The 26,156-nt window shown below is 45.0% G+C and overlaps 1 protein-coding gene across 10 annotated transcripts in view; it reads right to left on the reverse strand.

The window, feature by feature from the left end:
• LOC144503931 (abl interactor 2) overlaps window positions 1-26,156 on the reverse strand; it is a 140,816-nt gene that overhangs the window by 51,482 nt on the left and 63,178 nt on the right. For all 10 annotated transcript variants that reach the window (XM_078229072.1, XM_078229069.1, XM_078229073.1 and 7 more), the window contains exon 3: window positions 458-634. In XM_078229072.1, coding sequence (XP_078085198.1) covers window positions 458-634 — 177 coding nt within the window. The remainder of the gene's footprint in view (window positions 1-457; window positions 635-26,156) is intronic.

Genomic DNA, 26,156 nt, shown 5'->3' on the forward strand with positions numbered 1-26,156 from the left:
CCTCTGACGCTCCTAGTATAGACTGCTCACTGAAAGCGCTCTGTATGCTGTTAGACTTGTAAATAAAAGGATTTTGGTGAAGGGACTTCTGCCTCCAAGGACTGATTACAAATAGAACATTACAAATGGCAGTTTTCTATAACTAGAATATTAAGCCTATTTAGTTAGCCGTTACTTAAAGGAATATGTGCTAATGAGATTACAAACATGGATTACTGGGTGATTCATTATATAAAATCACATATTATTAACTCTCCAGTAAGCCTTTTTGTGCATATTAGTGACTAGTTTTCTTCAACGTGGTGCCGACTTTAAAAGAACGAATTTCAAACCATTTCCAATTTGCAGCATTTGTTAGCGACTGTCCCGATATACCCGCCTCTACCCAAGCAACTCCTGTAACTCCACCTCCAGCCGCGAGCGCTCTGTTACCAGTTCCCAGTCCTACAAAGCATACCTTCACTCCATGACCGATGTCATCCAAGATGGCGTAATCAATGGGCTTCCTGATGTACCTGACAGGCCTCTCAGGGTTGGACGGGGCGATGATTTTATGAGTCCTGGAGGTGTTCTTGTTGGTGGTCAAGATACCAATCTCTCTTCTGGCAACCTTCTCTTTGTGAATATCCACAGTCTGAAAAGGGAATATTGACTCAGTCAAAATAGCAACAAAACTGCAAACTGGATATAAAATAAGGGGCACAAGTGAAATCACATTGTCAGGGCAAGTACGGGGCGGCACGGCAGCACAGTGGTTGGCACTGCTGCCTCACAGCGCCAGGGACCCGGGTTCAATTCCTGGCTTGGGTCACTGTCTGCACGGAGTCTGCGCATTCTCCCCGTGTCTGCATGGGTTTCCTCCGGGTGCTCCGGCTTCCTCCCACAGTCTTAAAGACGTGCTGGTTAGGTGCATTGGCCATGCTAAATTCTCCCTCCGTGCACCCGAACAGGCGCCGGAGTGTGGCAACTTGGGGATTTTCACAGTAACTTCATTGCACTGTTAATGTAAGCCTTACTTGTGACTAATAAATGAAAAAGGTATAGGGCCCTGCCAATGACCAGGAGACAGTGACAGAGCTAAGCTAGTGGGCACAGCTTGACCAATGGGGCAACAGTCACACAGCACCAATAAGCAAGAGCAGAAAAGATTCCACCACCAATGAGCAGGAATGAGGGAGGACCAGTGTCAACAGGCAGAAAAGGTACAGGTTACCCAACACATATGGGGAGCCAGTGGTTATCAACTCAGTGCTAATAGGGCCACAGAGGAGATTTGGCATCAGTATCGTGGGACGGTATTTCATCAAATGATATAGCACAGAAGCCATTCAGTCCATTGTGCCTGCATGTTCATTGAAGTAGATATCCAATTAGTCCCTCTACCCAATTGTTTCCTATTGTGCTGAATTTCAACCAAATAAAAAGGCTCAAAGGAGGAGAAAGAGGCAGAGAGGTCAAGAGGTGTAGGAGGAAATTCCAAAGATTGTAGCCGAGGCAGTTATAGGCACAGCCATCAATGGTGCAGCAATTATAATTGGGAATGTACAAGTGGATTAGATACAATTAGATAAGAAAACAACTGGATGAGAACAGTCACACTCAGCTTGGTAACAATGGAGTGTTGTTGGAGGAAGATAACGTGGTCAACCATGTCAAAGACTGAAGACAGGTCAAGGAGGATGGAGAGGGAAAGTTTACCTTTGTCACTGTCACACAGGATGGCATTTGCGACTTTGAGCTGTTGTGGTATTAAAGCAGGGGCAGAAACCAGAGTGCAAGGATTTAGACACGGAGTTCCTGGAAAGATGGGAACTGATTTAGGAAGCGATAACATATTCAAGGGCTTTGGAGTGACAAGGTAGTTGGAGCTGGAGCGGTAGTCTGCACGGATGGAGGTATCGAGGGTTTTCTTTTAAAGGCAGAGGTGATGACGGAACATTTGAAGGAAAGAGGGGCAACACCTGAAGGGGGAGAACAGTTCACAATCTGGGTTAACTTGGGGACCTGGGGGGTAAGTTGGGTGGGCAGCAGTTTCACAGAATCCTCACAGTGCAAAAGGAGGCCATTCGGCCCATCGAGTCTGCAATCCCACCCAGGCCCCACTCCCGCAACCCCACATATTTACCCCACCAATCCCCTGACACTAGGGTCAATTTAGCATGGCCAATCAACCTAACCCGCACATCTTTGGACAGTGGGAGAAAACCAGAGCACCCGGAGGAAACCCACCCAGACACGGGGAGAACGTGCAAACTCTACACAGACAGTGGCCCGAAGCCGGAATTGAACCTGGGACTGTAGCGCAGAGAGGCAGCAGTGCTAACCACTGTGCCACCGTGCTGCCTCCCAGTTTAAATGGGAATAGGACCAAGGGAATAGGAGGCGAGTCTCATGGACAAGAGGAGCTCAGAGTGAGCATGAGGGGAGACGGGAGAGAAACCAGAGAAAGATGCGAGTTCAGGATTGGAGCAAGGAGGACCATTCAAGGAAATTTGGCCAGGTGGGTAGCGGATGGTGTGACGAGTCCAAGAGGAAAATAAAAGAAACTTATTTTTTAAAAACAGAGATTGTGTCCCAACAGTCTCTGCGAACATACTGGCCAGAGAATGATCGTACACGTGCAGTTGGTGCATTTGTTTTGCTTGCAGGTCAGTAAATGGCCCTTGTGTGCAGGGGCAACTTTTCTTTTAAGGTTTGGGAGCCAGCTCTGCACCTGCGCAGAGGAAGAGGAAGAAAGTGAAACAGTGCAAAGGGAAGATCGGGTGACCCTCAACGTCTCCACAGAGAAGCACCATTTCAGAGAAAGTGCCAGATGAGGCAGTACAGGAACTGTAGGGAGCAGGTCCCAAGAAAAGAACTAAGTCCCAAAATCCAGGAAGTGGGACAGAAAGAAGGACCAGGAAAACAAGTCAAGTCAAAGAACAAGGACAGGAATCGGAAACAAATCATGTTCAGTGGAACTGAAAGTAAGGAGCAGAGGTGTAAGGAGCGGATTTGGAACAAAGTGGGCCTGAAAGAAGCCAGAAGATCTGAGGAGACAGTTGAAGGTCGAGGACTCCTTACTATGGACCTTTGAAGCAGCAGTATTCTGCTTGGCACAGCCAAACTTTAAGTGTGCATGGAAGGCGCAGCTTGAATGTACATAGGGACCCAGGTTAAAGGAACCGTAGAAGGAGAGGATGAAACCTTGGAGATGGATCCTTGTTGGAGATATCCAAGTGAAGGTATCGTTTGGGAGAGAGAATTCCAGGATAAGTTCATCGAATATGGAAACTGGAAGGCCTTGTGAGAAAGACAGGGTTTCAGCAAGGCCAATTGGCTCAGGGTGTGACAAATATTTGGGAGTTGATGGGAAATCAAAACTTTCTTTTGGAATGTAGGTTATCCAACCACAATTTGTCTATTAGTTTACATAAATTGTATACTTATTGGGAACATTAGGGTTTAAGATACATTTTCTGTAACATGTGCTATCTTTACAAATTTGTATACCTTACCTTAAAGGTATAGCTGGGGTGAAGGAGTAGTGTAATATAGTTAATCTTTTCTTGTTTAAAATGTTTAATTCTTTTGTTAAAAGTTCACCAGCTGATTCCTGTGACTCTGTTAAGTAGCTGCCCTCCACGTTTCTGAATATAAAATAAGTGTTCGGGACTATCAAGCCAGGTTCCTCCTGGGATCTGACTTGTCTGGTAGTAACATTGGCTGGGATCATAACTGAGGCAGCACAGGGCATGGCTTAAGACTGATATTTTTTAAACAAGGAGAACTTACTTTATGCAGCACTTTATGGTGATCTGGAATACACTGCCTGAAAGGATGGTAGAAGCACATTCAATGGAAAGTTGCATAAGGTAATCTGATGCATGCTTGGAAAGGAAAAACTGCAGGGCTATGGGGGAGACAGAGGATGAGACAAGTTGGATAGCTATTTCAAACAGTCAACACAGACACAAAGGGCTGTAAAATTTTAAAAAGTGCCACTGCTTTCAACTCAGTTGATGGTGACCACTGGGAGGTGAGACCCTTGCACTGTAATAGTAAATGGCAGAACCCCTTAAGAGTATTGATAGGCAGAGGGATCTGGGTGTACAGGTACACAGGTCACTGAAAGTGGCAACGCAGGTGGAGAAGGTAGTCAAGAAGCCATAAGGCATGCTTGCCTTCATCGGCTGGGGCATTGAGTTTAAAAATTGGCAAGTCATGTTGCAGCTTTATAGAACCTTAGTTAGGCCGCACTTGGAATATAGTGTTCAATTCTGGTCGCCACACTACCAGAAGGATGTGGAGGCTTTGGAGAGGGTACAGAAAAGATTTACCAGGATGTTGCCTTGGTATGGAGGGCATTAGCTATGAGGAGAGGTTGGAGAAACTTGGTTTGTTCTCACTGGAATGACGGGGGTTGAGGGGAGACCTGACAGAAGTTTACACGATTATGAGGGGCATGGACAGAGTGGATAGTCAGAAGCTTTTTCCCAGGGTGGAAGAGTCAATTACTAGGGGGCATAGGTTTAAGATGCAAGGGGCAAGGTTTAAAGGAGATGTACGAGACAAGTTTTTTACACAGAGGATGGTGGGTGCCTGGAACTCACTGCCAGGGAAGGTAGTGGAAGCAGATACGATAGTGACTTTTAAGGGGTGTCTTGACAAATACATGAATAGGATGGGATTAGAGGGATACGTCCCCAGAAGGGTAGGGGGTTTTAGTTCAGTTGGGCAGCATGGTCGGTGCAGGCTTGGAGGGTCGAAGGGCCTGTTCCTGTGCTGTAATTTTCTTTGTTCTTTGTAACCAGCTGGAAGCACCCTGTCAGATAGCTGGCCGGTTACATTGCAAATTTTACACCATCATCAGGGCCTTACAAGACACCAGAAAGAGCCCAAACCTTCTGCCTAGTCCCAGGATTTTATCCAGAATATTCCAGCAACAGGCCGTGCAGATGGTATCAAGGTAGCTAGGGGATTAGTGCCAATCATAGGAATTACTCAAGCCTGCAGCAGATGCCTTGCTGCTGAAGGACGAAGCAGGGAATTCGATGGCGTAAGGGGTTACGGTGTGGCACGGTGGCACAGTGGTTAGCATTGCTGCCTCACAGCGCCAGGGACCCGGGTTTGATTCTCGGTTTGGGTCACTGTTTGTGTGGAGTTTGCACGCTCTCCCTGTGTCTGCGTGGGTTTCCTCCGGGTGCCCCCTAACCCTCCCACAATCTGAAAGACGTGCTGGTTAGGGTGCATTGACCCGAACAGGTGCCAGAACGTGGTGAATGGGGGAATTTCACAGTAACTTCATTGCAGTGTTAATGTATTCCTTAATTGTGACTAATAAATAAACTTTTTTAAAATGATGCCCTCTTAGCTCAGAGTGCGAGGCATTAACCCAGCCCCATTCATGATCCAAGCTCACTTGACCTCCATAGCTGCTAGCATGATGTATCAATTCAGCTCTTGAAAGCATAAAGCAAAACTGCAGCAAATTCAGCCAGCTAATTCAGAGAGCTGTCAGAGTGGCTTGTGCAAGAGAAGAAAATATGACAGCAATGCAGCAGGAGTTAAGTTGTGAAAGCAGGGGAAACGGTGTGCCTAACTGTTGGTGGCCTGCTGATGAGGCAATACTGGACACCAAGGCTGAAAAAGCTTCCATTCCCCAGCACCAGAATCTTGCATCGTATAAAGCATCCCCTCCAGCCTGCCCACATTGTTCAACTGATTCAAACAGCGAGGACCCTAACCAGACTGGCACGAGGAGAGGTCCTGAGTTTAACATGAATATATCTTCTTTTTTTATAGAATCCCTACAGCGCAGGAGGCCGTCACTTGGCCCATCCAGTCTGTACCGACCACAATCCCACCCAGGCCCTATCCCCGCAACCCCACGCATTTACCCTTCCAATCCCCTGACGCTAAGGGGCAATTTAGCATGGCCAATCCACCTAAGCTGCACATCTTTGGACACTAAGGGGCAATTTAACATGGCCAATCAACCTAGCCTGCACATCTATGGACTATGGGAGGAAACCCATGCAGACACGGGGAGAACGTGCAGACACCACACAGACAGTGACCCAAAACCAGAATTGAACCCATGTCGCTGGGGCAGTGAGGCAGCAGTACTAACCACTGTACCATCGTGTTGCTCCTTCTCTCTGTGTCAGGCACTGATCTGGGTATTACCAGCATTTTCCCTATACATTTCAGAGTCCAATTTACAGCCCTTTTTACCTCATTATGAGTTACAGGCTCATTTTATTCCAAATATCTTGAGAGCAAGTTTCTCCAACCACCCCTCATTAAGACACTCAAAGGCAGCAATAGGCTAGAGGGATCAGAAACTCCAGGTTCAAATCTTGGTCTACGTTGAATGAGCTCATGTCAGCCTAGTCACGAACAGGTCCTATTTGAACTGGCCTCTGTACCTCTGAACTAGGGGGAAATCAGCCAATGCTCCCACTCGTGGTTCTACTCGAAAGAGTATAGATATGGATGTCTGGTGAGAACCACCTGCGCTGATGTATGGCCTTTAACATAAAGAGGTGTCAAGGTAGTCCAGAGATAGAGGTCAGACATAAGGAAGAGTTAGGGAAGGTGTGCACAGGTGAAGTCAAAGCGGGTTTTGAAATGTTGGGGTGGAGTTCGGATGGTTGAAGGGTCTCCTATCAATGGTAGAATCGAGGGGTGGATGATTGGGAGGGAAGGAGATGAACCATAGGCCACAGTGGAAGATGCAGCGAGTGCCGGAGGAGGCTGCAGAGGTGAGGTGAAACCACAGGCTAATGGAGGCAAGGGGGGTTGGCGCAAGGTAGCAGCTGGTAGGGAAGAGTGGTACAGTGTCGGACTGGTGACAGGTGTTGGAGAGCAGGAGGAGCAGATAGATCCTGTGCTGATGAAGGGAATAATGAGCTCATTAAACTCACACTTCTGATTGAACCCATTCCTCAATCAGAAGTCTCTCTTAAGAAGACAACATGCCACAAGATGCTTAGCCAATGTGCACTGCAGCACACAAGTCAGCACTGTATAAATATTCTTATTCAAAGGCTTCACTCCTGCCTTTCATCTGAAGTGGTTGCTTTGGGAATGCAGAGTTTTAACAGTCATTACCTATTTATTACCCCCACCCCACCCCCATCCTCCTCCGCATCTCATTATTTGACAGTCAATCCTCAGGTTTCAAAGAGGCCCCATTGTCTACATTACATTGAGCGTTCTGTGGTGCCATCAACTTCACTGAGAAGCTCTTGAAATAGAATCACAGATGTTGTAGGTTTGCCTCGAGATGTCCGCCATCCCTAATTTTGACAGCTCCACCATTAGAGGCCATGTTGTTAGTTGCCTAGGCCCCAAGCTCGGGATTTCCCCTCCCTACACCTCTTGACCTTGCCTTCCTCCTTTAAGGCACTCCTTAAAAGCTAAGTCTTCAACCAAGCTTTTAGTCATTTGACCTAACATGCCCTTATGTGGCTTAGTGCAATACATTGTTTTATACTACTTCTATGAAGCATCTTGGGGTGGCTTTATTGTGCTAAAAGTGCCCCACGAATATAAGTTATTTAGAATGCCCTTTCAAAATCCTTTGACTTTGTTCCACATTATTTGTCATTTTTGCTGGTAACTGTTGTATCAAGCACACTCGCTGTCTCATGGGACATCCTAGCTTGGGGCTGAGCAAAATGGAGAAGGCTTGTTTGAGAAGACACCAGGCACATTGGGAGACTCCATTACAGGTGAAGTTGAGACTATGGAGGCAGCGTACGAACCTCCAAGCAGCCCATCTGCCCAACCCTTCATGTACCCACATGTGGCAGAGTCTGGAGATCGTACACTGGACTGATCAGTCATTTCGGAACCCATCAAACCAAATCATGCTGAGGAACTGACTAAGGCATTTTATTGTCGCCTGTTTAAAGGACCCATGAAAGACTGCTCTACAGAACCCAATATTTACATCTCCACCCACCAGCAACTCTCCTGGGGGCTTTGATTCTCCATGGAGTACAGTCCAAACCTCCCCTCTGGTCCCTCACCCAAGCTGCCGGCCTTTGAGTCTGAAGCTCAGGAGTGAGAGTCAGCAACCAATCAATTCAGGAAGGGCATCTTTCCCTCGCCCAATGATCAACCTTCCCACAAAAGGGTCACTGAGCAGTAGTCTGGGGCAAGAATCCAAACTGATCTTCCTCACTGAGGCCAACTGTAGCATTCCAGCTGAGATCAGCTAACCTAGGACTGACCAGGGATCAAACCTGGCTCTTTCATGCTCTGCACAGCTCACCTGCTGAACCTGGGGACTCATTACAGTCTTGCTCCATAATTCTATCATGTTCGGTAAGTTACCCAGTGTACACGTTCCAATTTGATTCATTTGAGAGGACTCTTGCTGCTGAGGCATGGGTTCAAGCCCCACTACAGGCTCGGCCATGTAATCCCGTGTACTATTACTGAGGGGCTACAGTGTCAAATGTACCATCTTGCTGGCAAAATGTTTCCCTGCATGTAAGTCGACACGGTGGCACAGTGGTTAGCACTGCTGCCTCACAGTGCCAGGGACCTGGGTTCAATTCCCGGTTTGGGTCACTGCCTTTGCGGAGTTTGCACATTCTCCTCGTGTCTGCGTGGGTTTTCTCCGGGTGCTCCGGTTTCCTCCCACACTCCAAAGATGTGCGGGTTAGGTGGATTGGCCGTGCTAAATCGACTCTTAGTGTCAGGGGGACTAGCTAGGGTAAATGCATGAGGTTGCGGGAGTGGGGCCTGTGCGGGATTGTGGTCGGTGCAGACTCGATGGGCTGAATGGTCTCCTTCTGCACTGCAGGATTTTATGATTCTATGTCAGCTCCTGTAGACCACCTCACACTTCCTGCAAACTGAACGAGAGCCTGTGCACCAAGTAGTGTTGGATCATGTGAGTTGGGGGAAATGAAAAGCCGGCACAGTGGACCTGTAATTGAACTCAGCAATATCGAGCGAGGTTTTCCATCAGGTGCTCCTGTCATTTCAGAAGACAATTAATGGCATTTACATTGTACATGTTTCTGGCAGACAACAGACGAAACAAGTCTATTTAAGGATAAAGTCATTCACAGAATGATGCAGTAACAGCCAGTTGCTGAAGTAGGTTCATCAAAGGGACCAATCTGTCTGTCAATTAAATTCACTCAAATGGCTTTTTAGCTCTGATCTTGTGGAAAAATCCCGAAACACGTCTCAGAAAAGGGAGCCGCTGCCTGATCCCTAGCGATCACTGCGGCTTTGTAATTACCTCTACTATTGACTATCGGTGGAGGTAATGTTTTCATCCACTTGTGAGCCTGTTTGCATTTAAACATTATTTGATTTGATTTATTGTCACATGTATCATATACAGTGAAAAGTATTGTTTCTTGCGCGCTATATAGACAAAGCATACCGTTCATAGAGAAGGAAAGGAGTGCAGAATGTGGTGTTACAGTTATAGCTAGGGTGTAGAGAAAGATCAACTTAATATAGGGTAGGTCCATTCAAAAGTTTGACGGCAGCAGGGAAGAAGCTGTTCTTGAGTCGGTTGGTTTGTGACCTCAGACTTTCGTATCTTTTTCCCGACAGAAGAAGGTGGAAGAGAGAATGTTCGGGGTGCGTGGGGTCCTTGATTGTGCTGGCTGCTTTTCCGAGGCAGCGGGAAATGTGGACAGAGTCGATGGATGGGAGGCTGGTTTGCGCGATGGACTGGGCTTCATTCTATCTCAAAAATGAATGGATGGATTTCACCGAAACTTGGTACACAGAAGAACCAATTAAGTTTGTGAAAATGCAGATTCAGGTCCTGGATATTTTTTTTAAATCAGTTAACATTGGGAGAAAGGACTATTTCTTAAAGATGTGATGGGTTGTCTTCTCTGCCACTGAAGTGGTGATGGCAGAGGGAATGTTTGCACCCTGTTAGTCTGTAAACAATATATCTCAAAAGCTAATGAGACAAACTTTGTAAATAGGTGGGGTATGGCTCAAGGAAAAAATAATTCATTTTTCGGATCCTGGAATTATTCAAAGGATCCATTGATGTTGAGAGATAGGGCAAGTTGACTTTTCAATTAGAATATTGTGGGTTGTTTTATTTACAATCTTGTTGATTATCTTAGAATGTTGTGGATCGTCTCAGCTGTTGTGGTGGAAATTGTCAGAGCTGTCAAAAAACGTGAGCAGAGTTTTCAGAGCAGGTTGTGGGGTGTGGATTGACCTGAAGCCTCCTCAGTGAGATGGAAGCTCTTAATAAAAAACAGCTTTGTATTTACAGAGCATTAACCAGGCAGGAAGAGCTGTGTCATTATTATAACGTTAAGTTAACGACGGGTTACATCATTGTAGGTATGTGCCTTTTAAAGTAAAAGTTTTAAAAATGTATTTATTAGTGTCACAAGTAGGCTTACATTAACACTGCAATGAAGTTACTGTGAAAATGCCCTAGTTCCCCTTGTTGTGTGTGCATTCCTGCATAAGGAGGAATCTGGACATTGCTAAGCATTGAATGTTTATAAGCATTAAATATTTGAATGACTGTCTGCCTTTGAGAAGACTGTCTATGAACAAAAAGCTCTACAACATGTGATAAAGGTCACCTGTAGTGTCTGACAACACAAGTGGTGTCTGACAAGTGCTGTCTTTGTCAAGCCTACCCTGAATGAATTACGTTCTTGCTTAATAGCTTGGTGATGCATATTTATTTTTTCTAGAACGCCACTTGTTTGGTGATTGCTAAGAAATGTATATGAGAAAACAACCCAAGATAGGTGATGGGAAAAATACAAGATACCATAATAAACTGGCAAAATTTAATTGACAAATGAAGACACGGCAAAGGAATTTACAGGTACAGATACACAAGTCATTAAAACTAGGAATGCAAATGAACTGAAAAGTGAATATAACACAAGTTCCTTTGGAGAGGGACAGAATTACAAAGCAGAGATGATGTTAAAACTTGTTAACTTTGGTTAAACCACACTTGCAGCACTGTGAATAATTCTGGTTTCCATTTTATAAAAAGGACGCAGAAGCACTGGAAGAGGTACAAAGAAAGATTCATAAGGATGCTATCATGAAACGAGAAGATATATTGAGTAGGAAGATTAAGCAGGCTGGAGCTTTTTCCTCTCAATAAGAGAAGACTGAGGAGTGACCTGATACATGGCTTTAAGAGTATTAAAGAATTTGATCGGGTGTATGTACAGAAAATGTTTCCACTTGAATGCGAGTCCAAAACTATGGGGCATAAACATAAGATAGTTACGAATAAATACAACAAGGAATTCAGGAGAAACTTCTTTGTCGACCACATGAAATAGAGGCAAATAGCAAGGACATGTATACAAAGGAGCCAGATAAACTCATGACGGAAGGAAGGAATGTAAGGTTGTATTGATTGGGTTAGAAGAATGAGAGGCTTGCGAGTGGGTGAATGAATTTTTTTTTTAAAAAAGGGGCATCTTGACAAATACACGAATAGGATGGGAATAGAGGGATATGATCCCCGGAAGGGTAGGGGGTTTTAGTTCAGTCGGGCAACATGGTCAGTGCAGGCTTGGAGAGCCCATTCCTATGCTGTAATGTTCTTTGAATGCCAATACTGACCAGTTGAACCGAACGGCCTGTTACCGGACTGTGATAATGGGTCCGAAACTTCCAACATTTTCCCCCTGTTACAGATGCCACCTGATCTGCTGAGTGCACCCACCATTTCCTACTTTGGTCCAGATTTCCAGAAGTATTTTCTTTTTATTCCACCTTACTGCGGTGATTGGATTTTTTTTATTTTAACTACTTCAGGGAAAGGAACAGAAGCCAATTTCCAACGAGCAGTTATAAAAACTCATCTTTCTTCAAAGTGCCTGCTTTCAAGCGAGGAGACGCAGCATAGAAACACTCAAATTACAGACAAACGTACGATAGTTTTTCTCACAAAGGCAACTCGAACAATGGTGTGCTCTTTCGCAAGGTGCTGCAACTACTCCACAGCTTAAATGGGACAAATTTAAAGCATTGGCAGGCTAGAAAGCATTAGCACTGCTTCAGCAGTAGCACATTCTCCTTAGAAGGTCATGGGTTCAAGCCCCATTCAGAGATTTAAGCCTACAATCCAGGTTGACACTTCAGGGCAGGACTGAGGAAGCGAGGGGTCCTTTTTCGGATAAGATATTAAACCAAAGATCCCTCTTCCCTCTCAGGTGGATGCAAAAAATCCCATGGGCACTATTTGAAAAGCAGCTGTTCTCCCCAGTGTCCTGGCCAATGTTTATCCCTCAATAAATACCACTAAGGAATTTATTATTAGGTCATTCATCTCCTGACTTCACAGAATCCCTACAGTGCAGAAAGAGGCCATTCGACCCACCGAGTCAGCACTGACCCTCTGACAGAGTATCTTACCCAGACCCCCTCCCCCATCCTATCCTCATTAACCCCCCACATTTACCATGGCTAATCCATCTAACCTACACTTTGGGACACGAAGGGATAATATAACATGGCCAATGCACCTGACCTACACATCTATGGAGTGTGGGAGGAAACCCACGCAGACACAGGGAGAACGTGCAGACTCCACACAGACAGTGACCCAAGCCGGGAATCGAACCCGCGTCCCTGGCGTTGTGAGGCAGCAGTGCTAACCACTGTGCCACCGTGCTGCTTATCTGTATGATTCCAAGAGTATGACTACATCAGGCTTGACTAGTCTGTGAAACAGCTCTCCCAATTTTGGCACGATGTCAGTAAGGAGGACTTTGCAGGGTCGGCAGGGCTGGGTTTGCCGTTGTTGTTTCTGATGCTGAGTGGTCCATTCAGCTTCATTCCTTTGTGTTCCATTTGTATCAGTTGGAATGCCCAAGAGTCCACCACATTGCTGTGGCACTGGAGTCTCATGTAGGCCAGACCAGGTAAGGATGGCAGGTTTCTTTCCCTAAAGGGCATTAGTGAACCAGATGAGTTTTACGACAATCAACTTTTAATTCCAGATATTTTACTGGGTTCCCACCTGCTGTGGTGGGATTCGAACTCTGGTCCCCAGAGCATTACCCTGGGTCTCTGCATTACTAGTCAACTGACAATACCACTGTGCCACTCCCCACATGGTACCCGCTGGTTTGTTTCACCAAAGGACATACTGCACTTTGCTGGCAATGGAAAATATCATTTTAATTGTACATACGTTTTGTCCTTAATTCAATGGTTTTAGTGGTGATTGTATTAATAGAGGATGAACATGAAAAAATACAAGTAACATTAACAAATTTTCAGAATTCATGTTTATTTGGCAAATCAGTTTTAATGTAGAATCATAGAATCCCTACAGTACACAAGGAGGCTATTTGGCCCATCGAGTCTGTATCGACCACAATCCTACCCAGGCCCTATTCCCGTCACCCCACATATTTATCCTGCTAATCCCCCTGATACCAAGGGGCAATTTTGCATGGGCAATCCACCTAACCTGTACATCTTTGGACTGTGGGAGGAAACCGGAGCACCCGGAGGAAACCCACACAGACACGGGGAGAACGTGCAAACTCCAGACAGTGACCCAAGCCGGGAATTGAACCTGGCTCCTTGGCGCTGTGAGGCAGCAGTGCTAACCACTGTGCCACCATACCATATTAGGTGATATATTTTGGTAGGAAGGATAAGGTGCCCCATACTCCTTCAATGCTGCTTAAAGGGTGTCGGAGGGTTGGATAGCAAGGTGGCCAGAGTGTGGGAGTAACGAATGAGAAAAGGCCAGTATGTGAAAATAAAACAAAGCCACCAATGCTGCGGAGAGATTGTAAACCAACACATGCCCGCCAAGTCTGACAGCATAGAATTATTCTGTGAAACTGCCTGCAAAATAGCCTGATTGAGCCGCCCTATAACTACATTATCTAAGCATCACTGGACCAAATTACAGTCTTCTATACTGGAAAATCTCACGGGCAAATGCACATTTGATTCTTTGGGAGCTGACAGCGAAGCAGCCTGGAAGGTCCTGGGTTTCTCTCAATGTGGAGGAACAATCGGCCTCTAGGTCCATAGTGGCAAAGCAGCAAATGAATCAGGGTTCCTGGTCCGAACTGTTAACTAGTGGGCCCTGCTGGAAGATACACATGTATTCAACTGAACTGGAGATCAGACCAACGCTCCCGAGAACTGACCAGTCCACAAGCTCTCAACATCAGCAGTCACACAGGACAATTGGAACTCTTCTCTGGCCAGACACAAGAGCATCAGGGGAGGAGTTCTCTTCGAACACAGGAGAAAAAAAATGAAGGGTCCCAAAAATTGACAGAATCTCTGTTCTCATTTGTCTCTGCTACTATGGAGACTGGAAGTGCCATCTCTTCAGTAACACAGAGCTCATCCAAGCAGAAGCGTTGTCAAAGCAACACAGATGGAGCCTGGTTCAGGCTGCTGTCAAATCTTGCACAGAAATGCTTGCTGATGAAGCAACGTCTTTATCCCAACACCTAGCGAGGAGAACAAAGCAACAATTTGCTCTCCTCTTGTTTCTGGCCTTGTCGGTCAGTTAACATCTGTTTCGCCCATTGAAATGAGATTGCCAAGTCCTTGTTTAAGAGCAACCATGCATTCTGAAATCATGCCAATAGATTGTTCAAAGACAATCCTGAAACAGAAGGTCCAGCTCAGTTGGAGCTAGGTCCTAATCGAGTGGTGCACAGTGTCCACTCATATTGACACCTTCAAAATACAAACTGTTATGCCAAACGTGGAAGAGGTAAACAAAGATCTTTAAAAAACACTGGCAACGCTGACATTCGAAAATGATTTTTCTTTCCCTTCTCCCATGATGGCACCACCTCGTGAGAGATTCCACAGGTGATAGCTGTTTTGGTCCCCTTACCTTCAAAATTATATAGCAACATTGGAGGCAGTCCAAAGGAGATTCACCAGGCTAATTCCTGGGAAGAGAGGTTTGTCCTATCAAAGGAGGCTAAATAGCCTGGCTCGGTATTCGGTGGCGTTTAGAAGAGTGAGGGATGACCTTATTCAAACATATAAGATGCTGAGGGAGGTTGACAGGGTAGATGATATGTTTTCACTAGTGGGGGAGTCTCGGACAAGAGGACAAAGCTACAAGATAAAGGGCCGGTCATTTAAAACCCGAGGTGCATAGAAATTTCTCCTCGCAGAGGGTGGTGAATCTCTGGAATTCTCTGCCCCAAAGGGTGGTGGAAGCTGGATCATTGGAAGTATTTAAAGTGGAGGTGGATAAATATTTGATAGATCGAGGAATAGAGGGCTATGGAGAAATGGTACAGAAAAGGAATCGAGGCCGGCATAGATCAGCCATGGTCGTATTGAATGGCGGGGCAGATGTGAAGGGCCTGGTGGCCCACTCCCACTTTTATTTCTTGTGTTCTTTTGTGCCAAGCAAGCACATTTTAAGTGAATGAATGGACTGTTGGCAGGTTGTGCCAGTTGTGCTATAACTGTAATCGGACCTTCACCTGCTGCTCACAAATGGCCATTTTCCAGCAGGGGCCACGGGTCCATGCCGAAAGCATGAAAAGCTGGCTGATTACCCATTCTGGGAGCTGAGGGAATTAGGTCAGTTACATCACTCCCAATGCCACTTTGCTTGAGATCAGCTCATTGAATCTGTATGAGTCATGACCTGATAGGAGTTTTGATGAAGTAAACAGTGATTCCCACACAGAGGGGTACACGTTTAAAGTCATCACAAAATAATTGAGGGAGGGATTAGAAAAAACTCTCCATGCTGAGGGAGGCGAGAATTGTAATTCTATCATGGACCATTGTTGAAGCCGAGTCCAATAACACTTGCAAGAAGGAATTAGGTAGTTACTTGCAAAAGAGGGCTATTAAGAGCGTGTGGAGATTGGGAATAAAATGGGCAATTCATGTGCAAATTAACTTGGACTGAAGGGTCTTTTTGTACTTTAAAGCTCCGAGAGTCAATGGCTTATTCCTGTGTTGTAATGGACTGTGATCTATTACTGCCAACTGTGCTGATCTGTCACAGTGTAGCACTGTAGCAGTGTAATACACTGGGATACAGTAGTGGTTGATATGGCTCTGCCAGTTTAATTGCATAGGCAAAGAGATGATTGATTTACAAGGCTCATTAGATAAAAAGCACAATTAAGCCAATACTCAATTTTGACAAACAAATATTCCCTTGTGCTTCACTGTAGTTTTAAACTGAGCTCTGGAAATGGTGCACCTGGCATGGCTTTGCGCAAGTCCCTTTGTGCCTGTAATGAGAGTCATACTGACTCGGAACGTCGGCTGTTTCTCTCTCCACAGATGGCCGACCTGCTGAATTTTTCCAGCATTTTCAGTTTTTATTTCCAATTTCCTGCATCTGCAATATTTTGTCTTTACTCCCTTAGTTCCTGTCTGGCTTGGTCGGTGACATTTGCATCTCAAAGTCAGGCGGTTGTGGGTTGAAGCTCCGCTGCAGGATATGAGCAAATAACCTGGATTGATACTCCAGCGAAATATCAAAGGGGTGACCGCATTGCTCAAAGCCCTGCCTTTCAGATAGGACATTAAACAGAGACCCTCACCTGCGCAAGATTGCATGGAACCAGCAATTCCCTCCGAGTGTCTTGACTAACAGAAAAAGCATTTAGTGCGTCATCTCATTTGCTGTTTTTTGGAGCTTGCTACACACATACTGGCAGCACCACCAGTAACTACAGTTCAAAAAGGTGTTAAGATCGTGGACCCGAACCCCAAGGTACATCATGAAGCCAGACTAGACCCCCAACAATTTTTATTTTAGCACAATTGTGAAGATAGGATGTTTCGTTCCAGCAGTAATTCTACTGACAAATTACGGATCTTTTTATCAGAACAGGCTTTATTCAGAACACAGTTTAAATATAACTACCAAAATGGTGTAGCACAATTGTTAAACAGTTGAGCAATAGTCAAAAAAATTAAAGGACACAATTTCTAACGTCACTATTTCAGTTCCAAGTAACATTCCCCTAAACCTAAATGCCACTTTAAATACAGACAGCAAACCCAGGCATACTTGCTATAAATTGTGTTAACAACCTTGAAACTTTCAGAGGGGTTTTGATTTTCAGAGCAGCTTGCAGACTTCCGTCTTTAAATAACCCCAACCAGAAACTGAAAGCTATTTTCTCTGCTACAAACCTAGATCCTCTCCCATTAACCACATTATCACATGACCCTGTCAACCAACCAAATCAAAAACCTACGTTCCTTTCTTTTAGTCAAAAATCCCTGGGGATTTCTTTTTGTAACAAAGGTCCATTAGCTCTCTTAATAAACATTACAATGGCTAAAATGAGTTATCCTGTTTAACTAGCATCTGTGCTGAATGTTTTCCGGACACCTGCAGAATAAATCTTAATTTTAAACATTCTACAGAAACATAAAATATATCAATAGCACAATACCACAAGTTTTTTTTTAAAATTAAATTCATAGGACATGGGTATCGCTGGCTGGCCAGCATTTATTGCCCTTCTCTGGTTGCCCTTGGAGGGCAGATGAGAGTCAACCACATTGCTGTGGCTCTGGAGTCACATGTAGGCCAGACCGGGTAAGGACAGCAGATTTCCTTCCCTAAAGGGACATTAGTGAACCAGATGGGTTTTTCCGACAATCGACAATGGTTTCATGGTCATCAGTAGCTTCTTAATTCCAGATAATTTTTATTGAATTCAAATTCCACCGTCTGCCATGGCAGGATTCGAACCCAGGTCCCCAGAACATTAGTTGAGTTTCTAGATTAGTCTCACGAGCCATTTCCTTATCAAGTGATTAGTTGTGAAGCTTTCAGGAATGCCCTAGGGTGTGATGAGGTGCTATACAGGTGCAATATGTTCTTTCTGCCAGGTGTGAATTAGACTGGCCCTGCTAATTATTTTGAACTGGGATACCTGCCAGCATTTGAAATCCTACGACATGTGGTTATCTGTCATTAACACCCCTGGGATTCTCCACTAAAACATTTTATTTGAGTTCATCGTGGTGTGACAGGGAAAAATTATTTCTGTTTACGATCACATGTTCTGTCGGAAGGAAACACAGGAATGGGCAAGCGGCACATGAAGCGGCCTCTGGATCATCCTACCAGCATTCAATTGATTTCTTGAAAAGCTATTCAAGATGAGGAGAGATCTGAGGGGTGCCGGTTTCTAGTTCCAGCATAAATTCACAATCTGTGGGGAATTGGCGTTTGCAAGTGGAAAAACCACATCTTTCAAACATTAGGACAGACAACCATTCATTACCATCCATCTGGTGCATTAAAAAAAAAACTTATTTCCAGAGAAGCTGAAACCCGCAGACTTAAAAGGGAAAGGCACTAGATCTCTGACACAAATCAACTATCCATTTGTTCAATTTTAATTGAAAGTAAATCTGATGAAGAGTTTAACCTAGACAAAGTTGCCCTTCATTGTGATTATTTTCCACTTTCCTAACTGACAAGACGGGTAGCACAGTGGTTAGCACTGCTGCCTCACAGCACAGGGACCCAGGTTCAATTCTGGTCTTGTGGTCACTGTCTGTGTGGAGTTTGCACGTTCTCCCCGTGTCTGCGTGGGTTTCCTCTGGGTGCTCCGGTTTCCTCCCACACTCCGGTTTCCTCCCACACTCCAAAGATGTATGGGTTAGGTTGATTGACCATGCTAAATTGACCCTTAGTGTCAGCGGGACTAAAATAAAATTTATTAGTCACAAGTAAGGCTTACATTAACACTGCAATGAAGTTACTGTGAAATTCCCCGAGTCGCCACACTCCGGCACCTGTTCGGGTCAATGAACCTAAACAGCATGTCTTTCGGACTGTGGGAGGAAACTGGAGCACCCGGAGGAAACTCACAGACATGGGGAGAATGGGCAGACTTTGCACAGACAGTGACCCAAGCTGGGAATCGAACCCGGGTCCCTGGCGCTGTTAGGCAGCAGTGCTAACCACTGTGCCGCCCCTAGCATGGTAAATACATGGGGTAACGGAGATAGGGCCTGGGTGGGATTGTTGTTGGTTCAGGCTCGATGGGCCGAATGGCCCCCTTCTGCACTGTGGGGATTCTATGTCTGGGACATCCTACACATTCTCCAGCAAACAATTTACTGTGGAATTGGGCAACTCTAGGTCAGGAGAGAGAATAAAGTTGACTTCATTTGGAAATTGCATTAACATGCGAAAGATGCTGGGTAACACCAAAATCATATTGATTACAAGTATCAAAAACTCCTGGCTCCTAATGATTAAATGCATAAGATGGTACTTTACTATTACTTTATTCCCAACAGCAATTAACCTCTGTTGGCTCAGCTACACAGCAAGACTTCAAAATGTTAGCTTTGCTTTAGTAGATAGAAGATTGAGAGCTCAAATATCACACCAGACTCAAGTCTATAATCTAGGGTGAAATGTTGATGCAATATTGAAGGAGTGCTGCTCTGTCCAAGGTGCCATCTTTCAGATGAGGCAGTGAACTGAGTACTCCTCCTCGGGTGATGCCAAAGATTCCTTGGCACGATTTGAAGAATATAGGAGTCCTCCCAGTGTCCTGGGGCCAATATTTATCCCCCAAAAAACTGACGGCTTGTCATCCCATCGCTGCTTTGTGGAAACTGTGTTGCGAATTGACTGCCACATTTCCGACATTACAACAATGCCCATACTCCAATAGCTGCAAATACTTCAGGAGATTCCATGGTCTTTAGTGCCTCCAGGTGATGAAGTCTTATTGGGACCAAAATCCCAGTGAAGTCACTAGGTGGCAGGTGTATTTTTGAGGAGGCACACTGGTTGGCTTTCTTGCAGGCAAGAATACACGACTGAAAAGGCAATAGGGGCAGGTTGTAAAGAGCCAATTAAACTGGGAGACTGGCTCAGCCGAGTATAATTGTGACTATAGACCAGTGGCTCCCAACCTTTCCAGTAACACTTCACTGAGACAGTTCCACGGCACTCCCACTTTTTCCAGCAGAATTGATTGCTCGTAAACATTGTGGTAGCAAATCGACACTGGCCAATCACACACAAGGAGCAGGGCCACATGGTGTTCCGTCTCCATGGAGATGGAACGCTGCACCTGCTGCATTTTTGGCGGCTTCCATGAGAGGGAGGGGAGGGTGTGTGTCTGTGTGGCAGGAGAGGTGCAGAATCAGAGGATTTCAGTGAGGGGGGTTCGTGGGGGGGTTGTTGGAGAGTTTGGGAGTAAGTCTAGAGGTAGCTAACACAGGCAGACAGAGTCATAGAGGTTTACAGCATGGAAACAGGCCCTTCGGCCCAACTTGTCCATGCCGCCCTTATTTTTTTAATCCCCAAGCTAATCCCAATTGCCCGCATTTGGCCCATATCCCTCTATACCCATCTTACCCATGTAACTAGCTAAATGCTTTTTAAAAGACAAAATTGTACCCGCCTCCACTACTACCTCTGGCAGCTTGTTCCAGACACTCACCACCCTGTGTGTGAAAAAATTGCCCCTCTGGACACTTTTGTATCTCTCCCCTCTCACCTTAAACCTATGCCCTCTAGTTTTAGCCTACCCTGCCTCTGGGAAAAGATATTGACGATCTAGCATCTCTGATGTGAGTTGAGTTCCAGGAGATGAAGGTAATAATGATGGAATCCTTCCTCCAGCCAGCAGATTATTGGGAATCATTCCACTTGGGAGATTCGGAAGTCAACTTGGAAGGCTTCCAATTTTAGCAAGTAAACAAACAACAAAACCCAGCCCCATCACCAGAAACTTGTTGAATATAGGGCGTGTAGGAGTAGAGTTGAGAGAAATCAGGAGGGCAAGAAGGGGACACGAGATTGTTTTGGCAGATAAGGCAAAGGAGAATCCAAAGAGCTTCTACAAATACAAAAAGCGCAAAAGAGTAACAAGGGAGAGAGAAGGGCCTCTTAAGGATCAACAAGGTCATCTATGTGCGGATCCACAAGAGATGGGCGAGATCCTAAATGAATATTTCTCATCAGTATTTATTGTTGAGAAAAGCATGGATGTTAGGGAACTTGGGGAAATAAATAGTGATGTCTTGAAGAGTGTACATATTACAGAGGAGGAGGTGCTGGAAGTCTTAAAGCACATCAAGGTAGATAAATCTCCGGGACCTGATGAAGTGTATCCCAGGACATTGTGGGAGGCTAGGGAGGAAATTGCGGGTCCTCTAGCTGAGATATTTGAATCATCAAGTCACGGGTGAGGTGCCTGAAGATTGGAGAGTGGCAAAAGTTGTGCCTTTGTTTAAAAAGGGCTGCAGGGAAAAGCCTGGGAACTACAGGCCAGTGAGCCTCATAGCTGTGGTGGGTAAATTGTTGGAAGGTATTTTGAGAGACAGGATCTACAGGCATTTAGAGACGCAAGTACTGATTAGGGACAGTCACCATGGCTTTGTGAGTAGAAAATCATGTCTCACAAATTTATGTGAGTTATTTGAATGGGTAACCAAGAAGATAGATGAGGGCAGTGCAGTTGATGTTGTCTACATGGACTTTAGCAAGGCCTTTGACAAGGTACCGCATGGTAGGTTGTTGCATAAGGTTAAATCTCATGGGATCCAGGGTGAGGTATCTAAATGGATACAAAATTGGCTTCTTGACAGAAGCCAGAGGGTGGTTGTAGAGAATTGTTTTTCAAACTGGAGGCCTGTGACCAGCGGTGTGCCTCAGGGATCAGTGCTGGGTCCACTGTTATTTGTCATTTATATTAATGATTTGGATGAGAATATAGGGGGCATGGTTAGTAAGTTTGCAGATGACACCAAGATTGGTGGCATAGTGGACAGTGAAGAAAGTTATCTCAGATTGCAACAGGATCTTGATCAATTGGGCCAGTGGGCTGACGAATGGCAGATGGAGTTTAATTTAGACAAATGCGAGGTGATGCATTTTGGTAGATTGAACCAGGGCAGGACTTACTTAGTTAATGTTAGGGCGTTGGGGAGAGTTACAGAACAAAAAGATCTAGGGGTACAGGTTCATAGCTCCTTGAAAGTGGAGTCACAGGTGGACAGAGTGGTGACGGCGGCATTCGGCATGCTTGGTTTCTTCGGTCAGAACATTGAATACAGGAGTTGGGACGTCTTGTTGAAGTTGTACAAGACATTGGTAAGGCCACACTTGGAATACTGTGTGCAATTCTGATCACCCTATTATAGAAAGGATATTATTAAACCAGAAAGAGTGCAGAAAAGATTTACTAGGATGCTACCGGGACTTGATGGTTTGAGTTATAAGGAGGCTGGGACATTTTTCCTCTGGAACGTAGGAGGCTGAGGGATGAACTTATAGGGGTCTATAAAATAATGAGGGGCATAGATCAGCTAGATAGTCAATATCTTTTCCCAAAGGTAGGGGAGTCTAAAACTAGAGAGCATAGGTTTAAGGTGAGCGGGGAGAGATACAAAAGTGTCCAGAGGGGCAATATTTTCACACAGAGGGTGGTGAGTGTCTGGAACAAGCTGCCAGAGGTAGTAGTAGAGGCGGGTACAATTTTGTCTTTTAAAAAGTATTTAGACAGTTACATGGGTACGATGGATATAGAGGGATATGGGCCAAATGCAGGCAATTGGGATTAGCTTAGGGGTTTTATAAAACAAAAGGGCGGCATGGACAAGTTGGGCCGAAGGGCCTGTTTCCATGCAGTAAACCTCTGACTGTATTGGGATACAGTGAAAAGTATTGTTTCTTGCACATTATACCGAAAAACACACCATTCATAGAGTGCATAGGGGAGAAGGAAAGGAGAGGGTGCAGAATGTAGTGACACAATCATAGCTAGGGTGTAGAGAAAGATCAACTTAGTGCAAGGTAGGTCCATTCAAAAGTCTGATGGCAGCAGGGAAGAAGCTGTTGAGTTGGTTAGTACGTAATGTCAGACTTTTGTATTTTTTTCCAGACGGAAGGTGGAAGAGAGAATGTCCAGGGTACGTGGAGTCCTTGATTACGCTGGCTGCTTTTCCGAGGCAGTGGGAAGTTTAGGCGGAGTCAATGGATGGGAGGCTGGTTTGCATGATGGATTGGGCTACATTCACAACTGTTTGTAGTTTCTTGCGGTCTTGGTCTAGTGAGACCACATTTGGAATACTGTGAGCAATTTTGGGCCTGTGTCTAAGGAAGAATGTGCTGGCCTTGGAGAGGGTCCACAGGAGGTTCATGAGAATATCGGAAATGAAAAGCTTGACGTATGAGGAGCGTTTAAGGACTGTGTCTGTACTTGACTTAGTTTAGAAGGATGAAGAGGGATCTCATGGAAAGATGTTTTCATTAGTAGGAAAGACTAGGATAAGAGTGCACAGCCTCAGAGTAAAAGGACAATCCTTTAGAACAAGATGAGGAGAAATTTCTTCAACCATAGGGTGGTTAATCTGTGGAATTCATTGCCACAAAAGGCTGTAGAGGCCAGGTCATTGAGTGTAATTAAGACAGAGATAGATAGGTTCATGATTGGCAAGGGCATTAAAAGATACAGGGAAAAGGCAGGAGAAAGGGATTGAGAAACTTATCCGCCACGGGCGGCACGGTAGCCCAGTGGTTAGCACTGGTGCTTCACAGCTCCAGGGTCCCGGGTTCGATTCCCGGCTCGGGTCACTGTCTGTGTGGAGTTTGCACATTCTCCTCGTGTCTGCGTGTGTTTCCTCCGGGTGCTCTGGTTTCCTCCCACAGTCCAAAGATGTGCGGGTTAGGTTGATTGGCCAGGTTAAAAATTGTCCCTTAGAGTCCTAGGATGCGTAGGTTAGAGGGATTAGTGGGTAAAATATGTGGGGGTAGGGCCTGGGTGGGATTGTGGTCGGTGCAGACTCGATGGGCCGAATGGCCTCCTTCTGCACTGTAGGGTTTCTATGTTTCTATGTTTCTATGAACAGATTCAATGGGTTGAATGGCCTAATTCTGTCTCTATATCTCTTAAAGTTTATTTAAAGTTTTACGTTTATTTATTAGTCACAAGTAGGCTTACATTAACACTGCAATGAAGTTACTGTGAAAATCCCCAATCGCCACACTCCGGTGCCGGTTTGGCTGAAAGGAGGGAGAATTTAGCATAGCTAATACACCCAACCAGCACGTCTTTCGGATTGTGGGAGGAAACCCACGCAGACACAGAGAACATTCAGACTCTGCACGGACAGTGACCCAAGCCAGGAATCGAACCCAAGTCCCTGGCGCTGTGAGGCAGCAGTGCTAACTGTGCCACCCTATGGTCTTATGATCAGAGCAGGGGACATACCAAGCTGTGATACATCCAGAAAGATGCTTTCTATGGTGCATTTGTAAAAATTGGAGTGTGTCGTAATGGACATGCCAAATTTCCTTAGCCTCCTGAGAATGCAGAGGCGTTGGTGGGGCTTTCTTAACTATGGTGTCAGCATGGAGGGACCAGGACAGTTGTTGGTGATCTGGACACCTGAAAACCTGAAGCGTTCGACCATTACCACTTCATCCCCGTTGATGTAGACAGGGGCATGCCCTCCACTATGCTTCCTGAAGTCTTGGAAAGATAGAAATTGCGCGATGGTGATCTTACTCTCAAAGCAAGCTTAATTCAAAGCAGCATTTGATTGCTTGCGAGATCTGCCATCCTTTGATACCATTTGAATCATTAGAATTCAACAAACGATCAGAAAATGAAATGCAGAATGAACACAATGTAAAGTTTGGATTTTTCAGTGCAAGTACTTTAGGAATCTGGCGGGTAAAAGTATTTATCCTGATGACAAAAAGAGGGAACACATAGGAGGGTGAAACATACGATAGAAAAAAATCACAATTCATACTCTATCGAGCCAGTAAATCTGAAATAATAAAAACCAAATTGCATAGAAAGAGCTGGAGGTGAGCATGTGACTAGATAACTTGTTTATTCCATTGTGATACTGAACGTAAAACCAGAATTAGAGAGCAAATCAAAGTAAAATATTTGCTGGATCAATGTACTTGGAGTCTCGAACAGAATAATACCGGTATCTATTCGGAAGGATATAACAGTCACAATATCAAATGACAAATCGGAGATCTGGTTGTTTGGAATTTTGGTTGGATTATTTAGGTAAATTGCGAGTTATTCCAAAGTATTCAACCTCATATAACGTACTCAGAATTAACCCATTGTCTAGGGCAGCAGAGCTGGGCAGTCATCGAGACAAACGGTTGGGCCTTCTCTGATTGCTTAATGGAAGGGTGCATCTGTAGAAGTGCCAGCAGCTGCAGCACTCTTGCACCTTTCTCCCAGTTGGGAACCAATGAGCCAAAACAGAATCAATGGCATAGAAGCAGCCTATGTAAAAATCTCTCATGTGACACCTCCCAGCACAAATTGAACCAGCTCAAAAGTATTTTGCTCTTCCCCAAGGGAACACCCGATGTTGGTATTGATGTGATTAATGAATTAAACATATGAAACATTTCTTAACCCATCGCATTGTGCTGTCAAAAGATAAAACAATGCCAAGACCTAGCAACTACATTGCTACAGGGACAAAGGTACTGCTAAATATTGCACGTTTGAAACTAGAAAATAATGCTGTAGGTTACCATGCTCCTAGCCAAACAGACTCACATCTGTTAGAAACAACAAGCAAAATACTGCAGTTGCTCAAATCTGAAACAAACAAGAAAATTCTCAGCACATCTGCAGTATCTATGGAGAGATAAACAGAGTTAATGTTTCAGGTCTATGACCTTTCATCAAATCTGTTGGTTTCTCTCTTTTTTTTTTAAACATAAAGAAACCTTCCACTTGTAAATCATTTTTAGCCTAGGTAAGAAGTCTCAACACCAGATTAAAGTTCAACAGGTTTATTTGAAATCACAAGCTTTCGGAGCGCTGCTCCTTCATCAGGTGAGTGGAGGGGTGGATTCACAAACACGGCATATATAGGCAAAGACACAATCGCAAGATAATGGTTGGAATGTGAGTCTTTACAGGTAATTGAGTCTTTACAGGTGCAGATAGTGCGAGTGGAGAGCGGGATAATCACAGGTTAGAGGTATGAATTGTCTCAAGCCAGGAGAGTGAGTAGGATTTTGCAAGCCCAGGCCAAATGGTGGGGGGTTACATGTCTTGTGACATGAACCCAAGGTCCCAGTTGAGGCCGTCCTCATGCGGAACTTGGCTATCAGTCTCTGCTCGGCGATTCTGCGTTGTCGTGTGTCTTGAAGGCTGCCTTGGACAACG

This window comes from Mustelus asterias, chromosome 14, assembly GCF_964213995.1.
Source record: "Mustelus asterias chromosome 14, sMusAst1.hap1.1, whole genome shotgun sequence".
NCBI classification, from domain to species: Eukaryota; Metazoa; Chordata; class Chondrichthyes; order Carcharhiniformes; family Triakidae; genus Mustelus; species Mustelus asterias.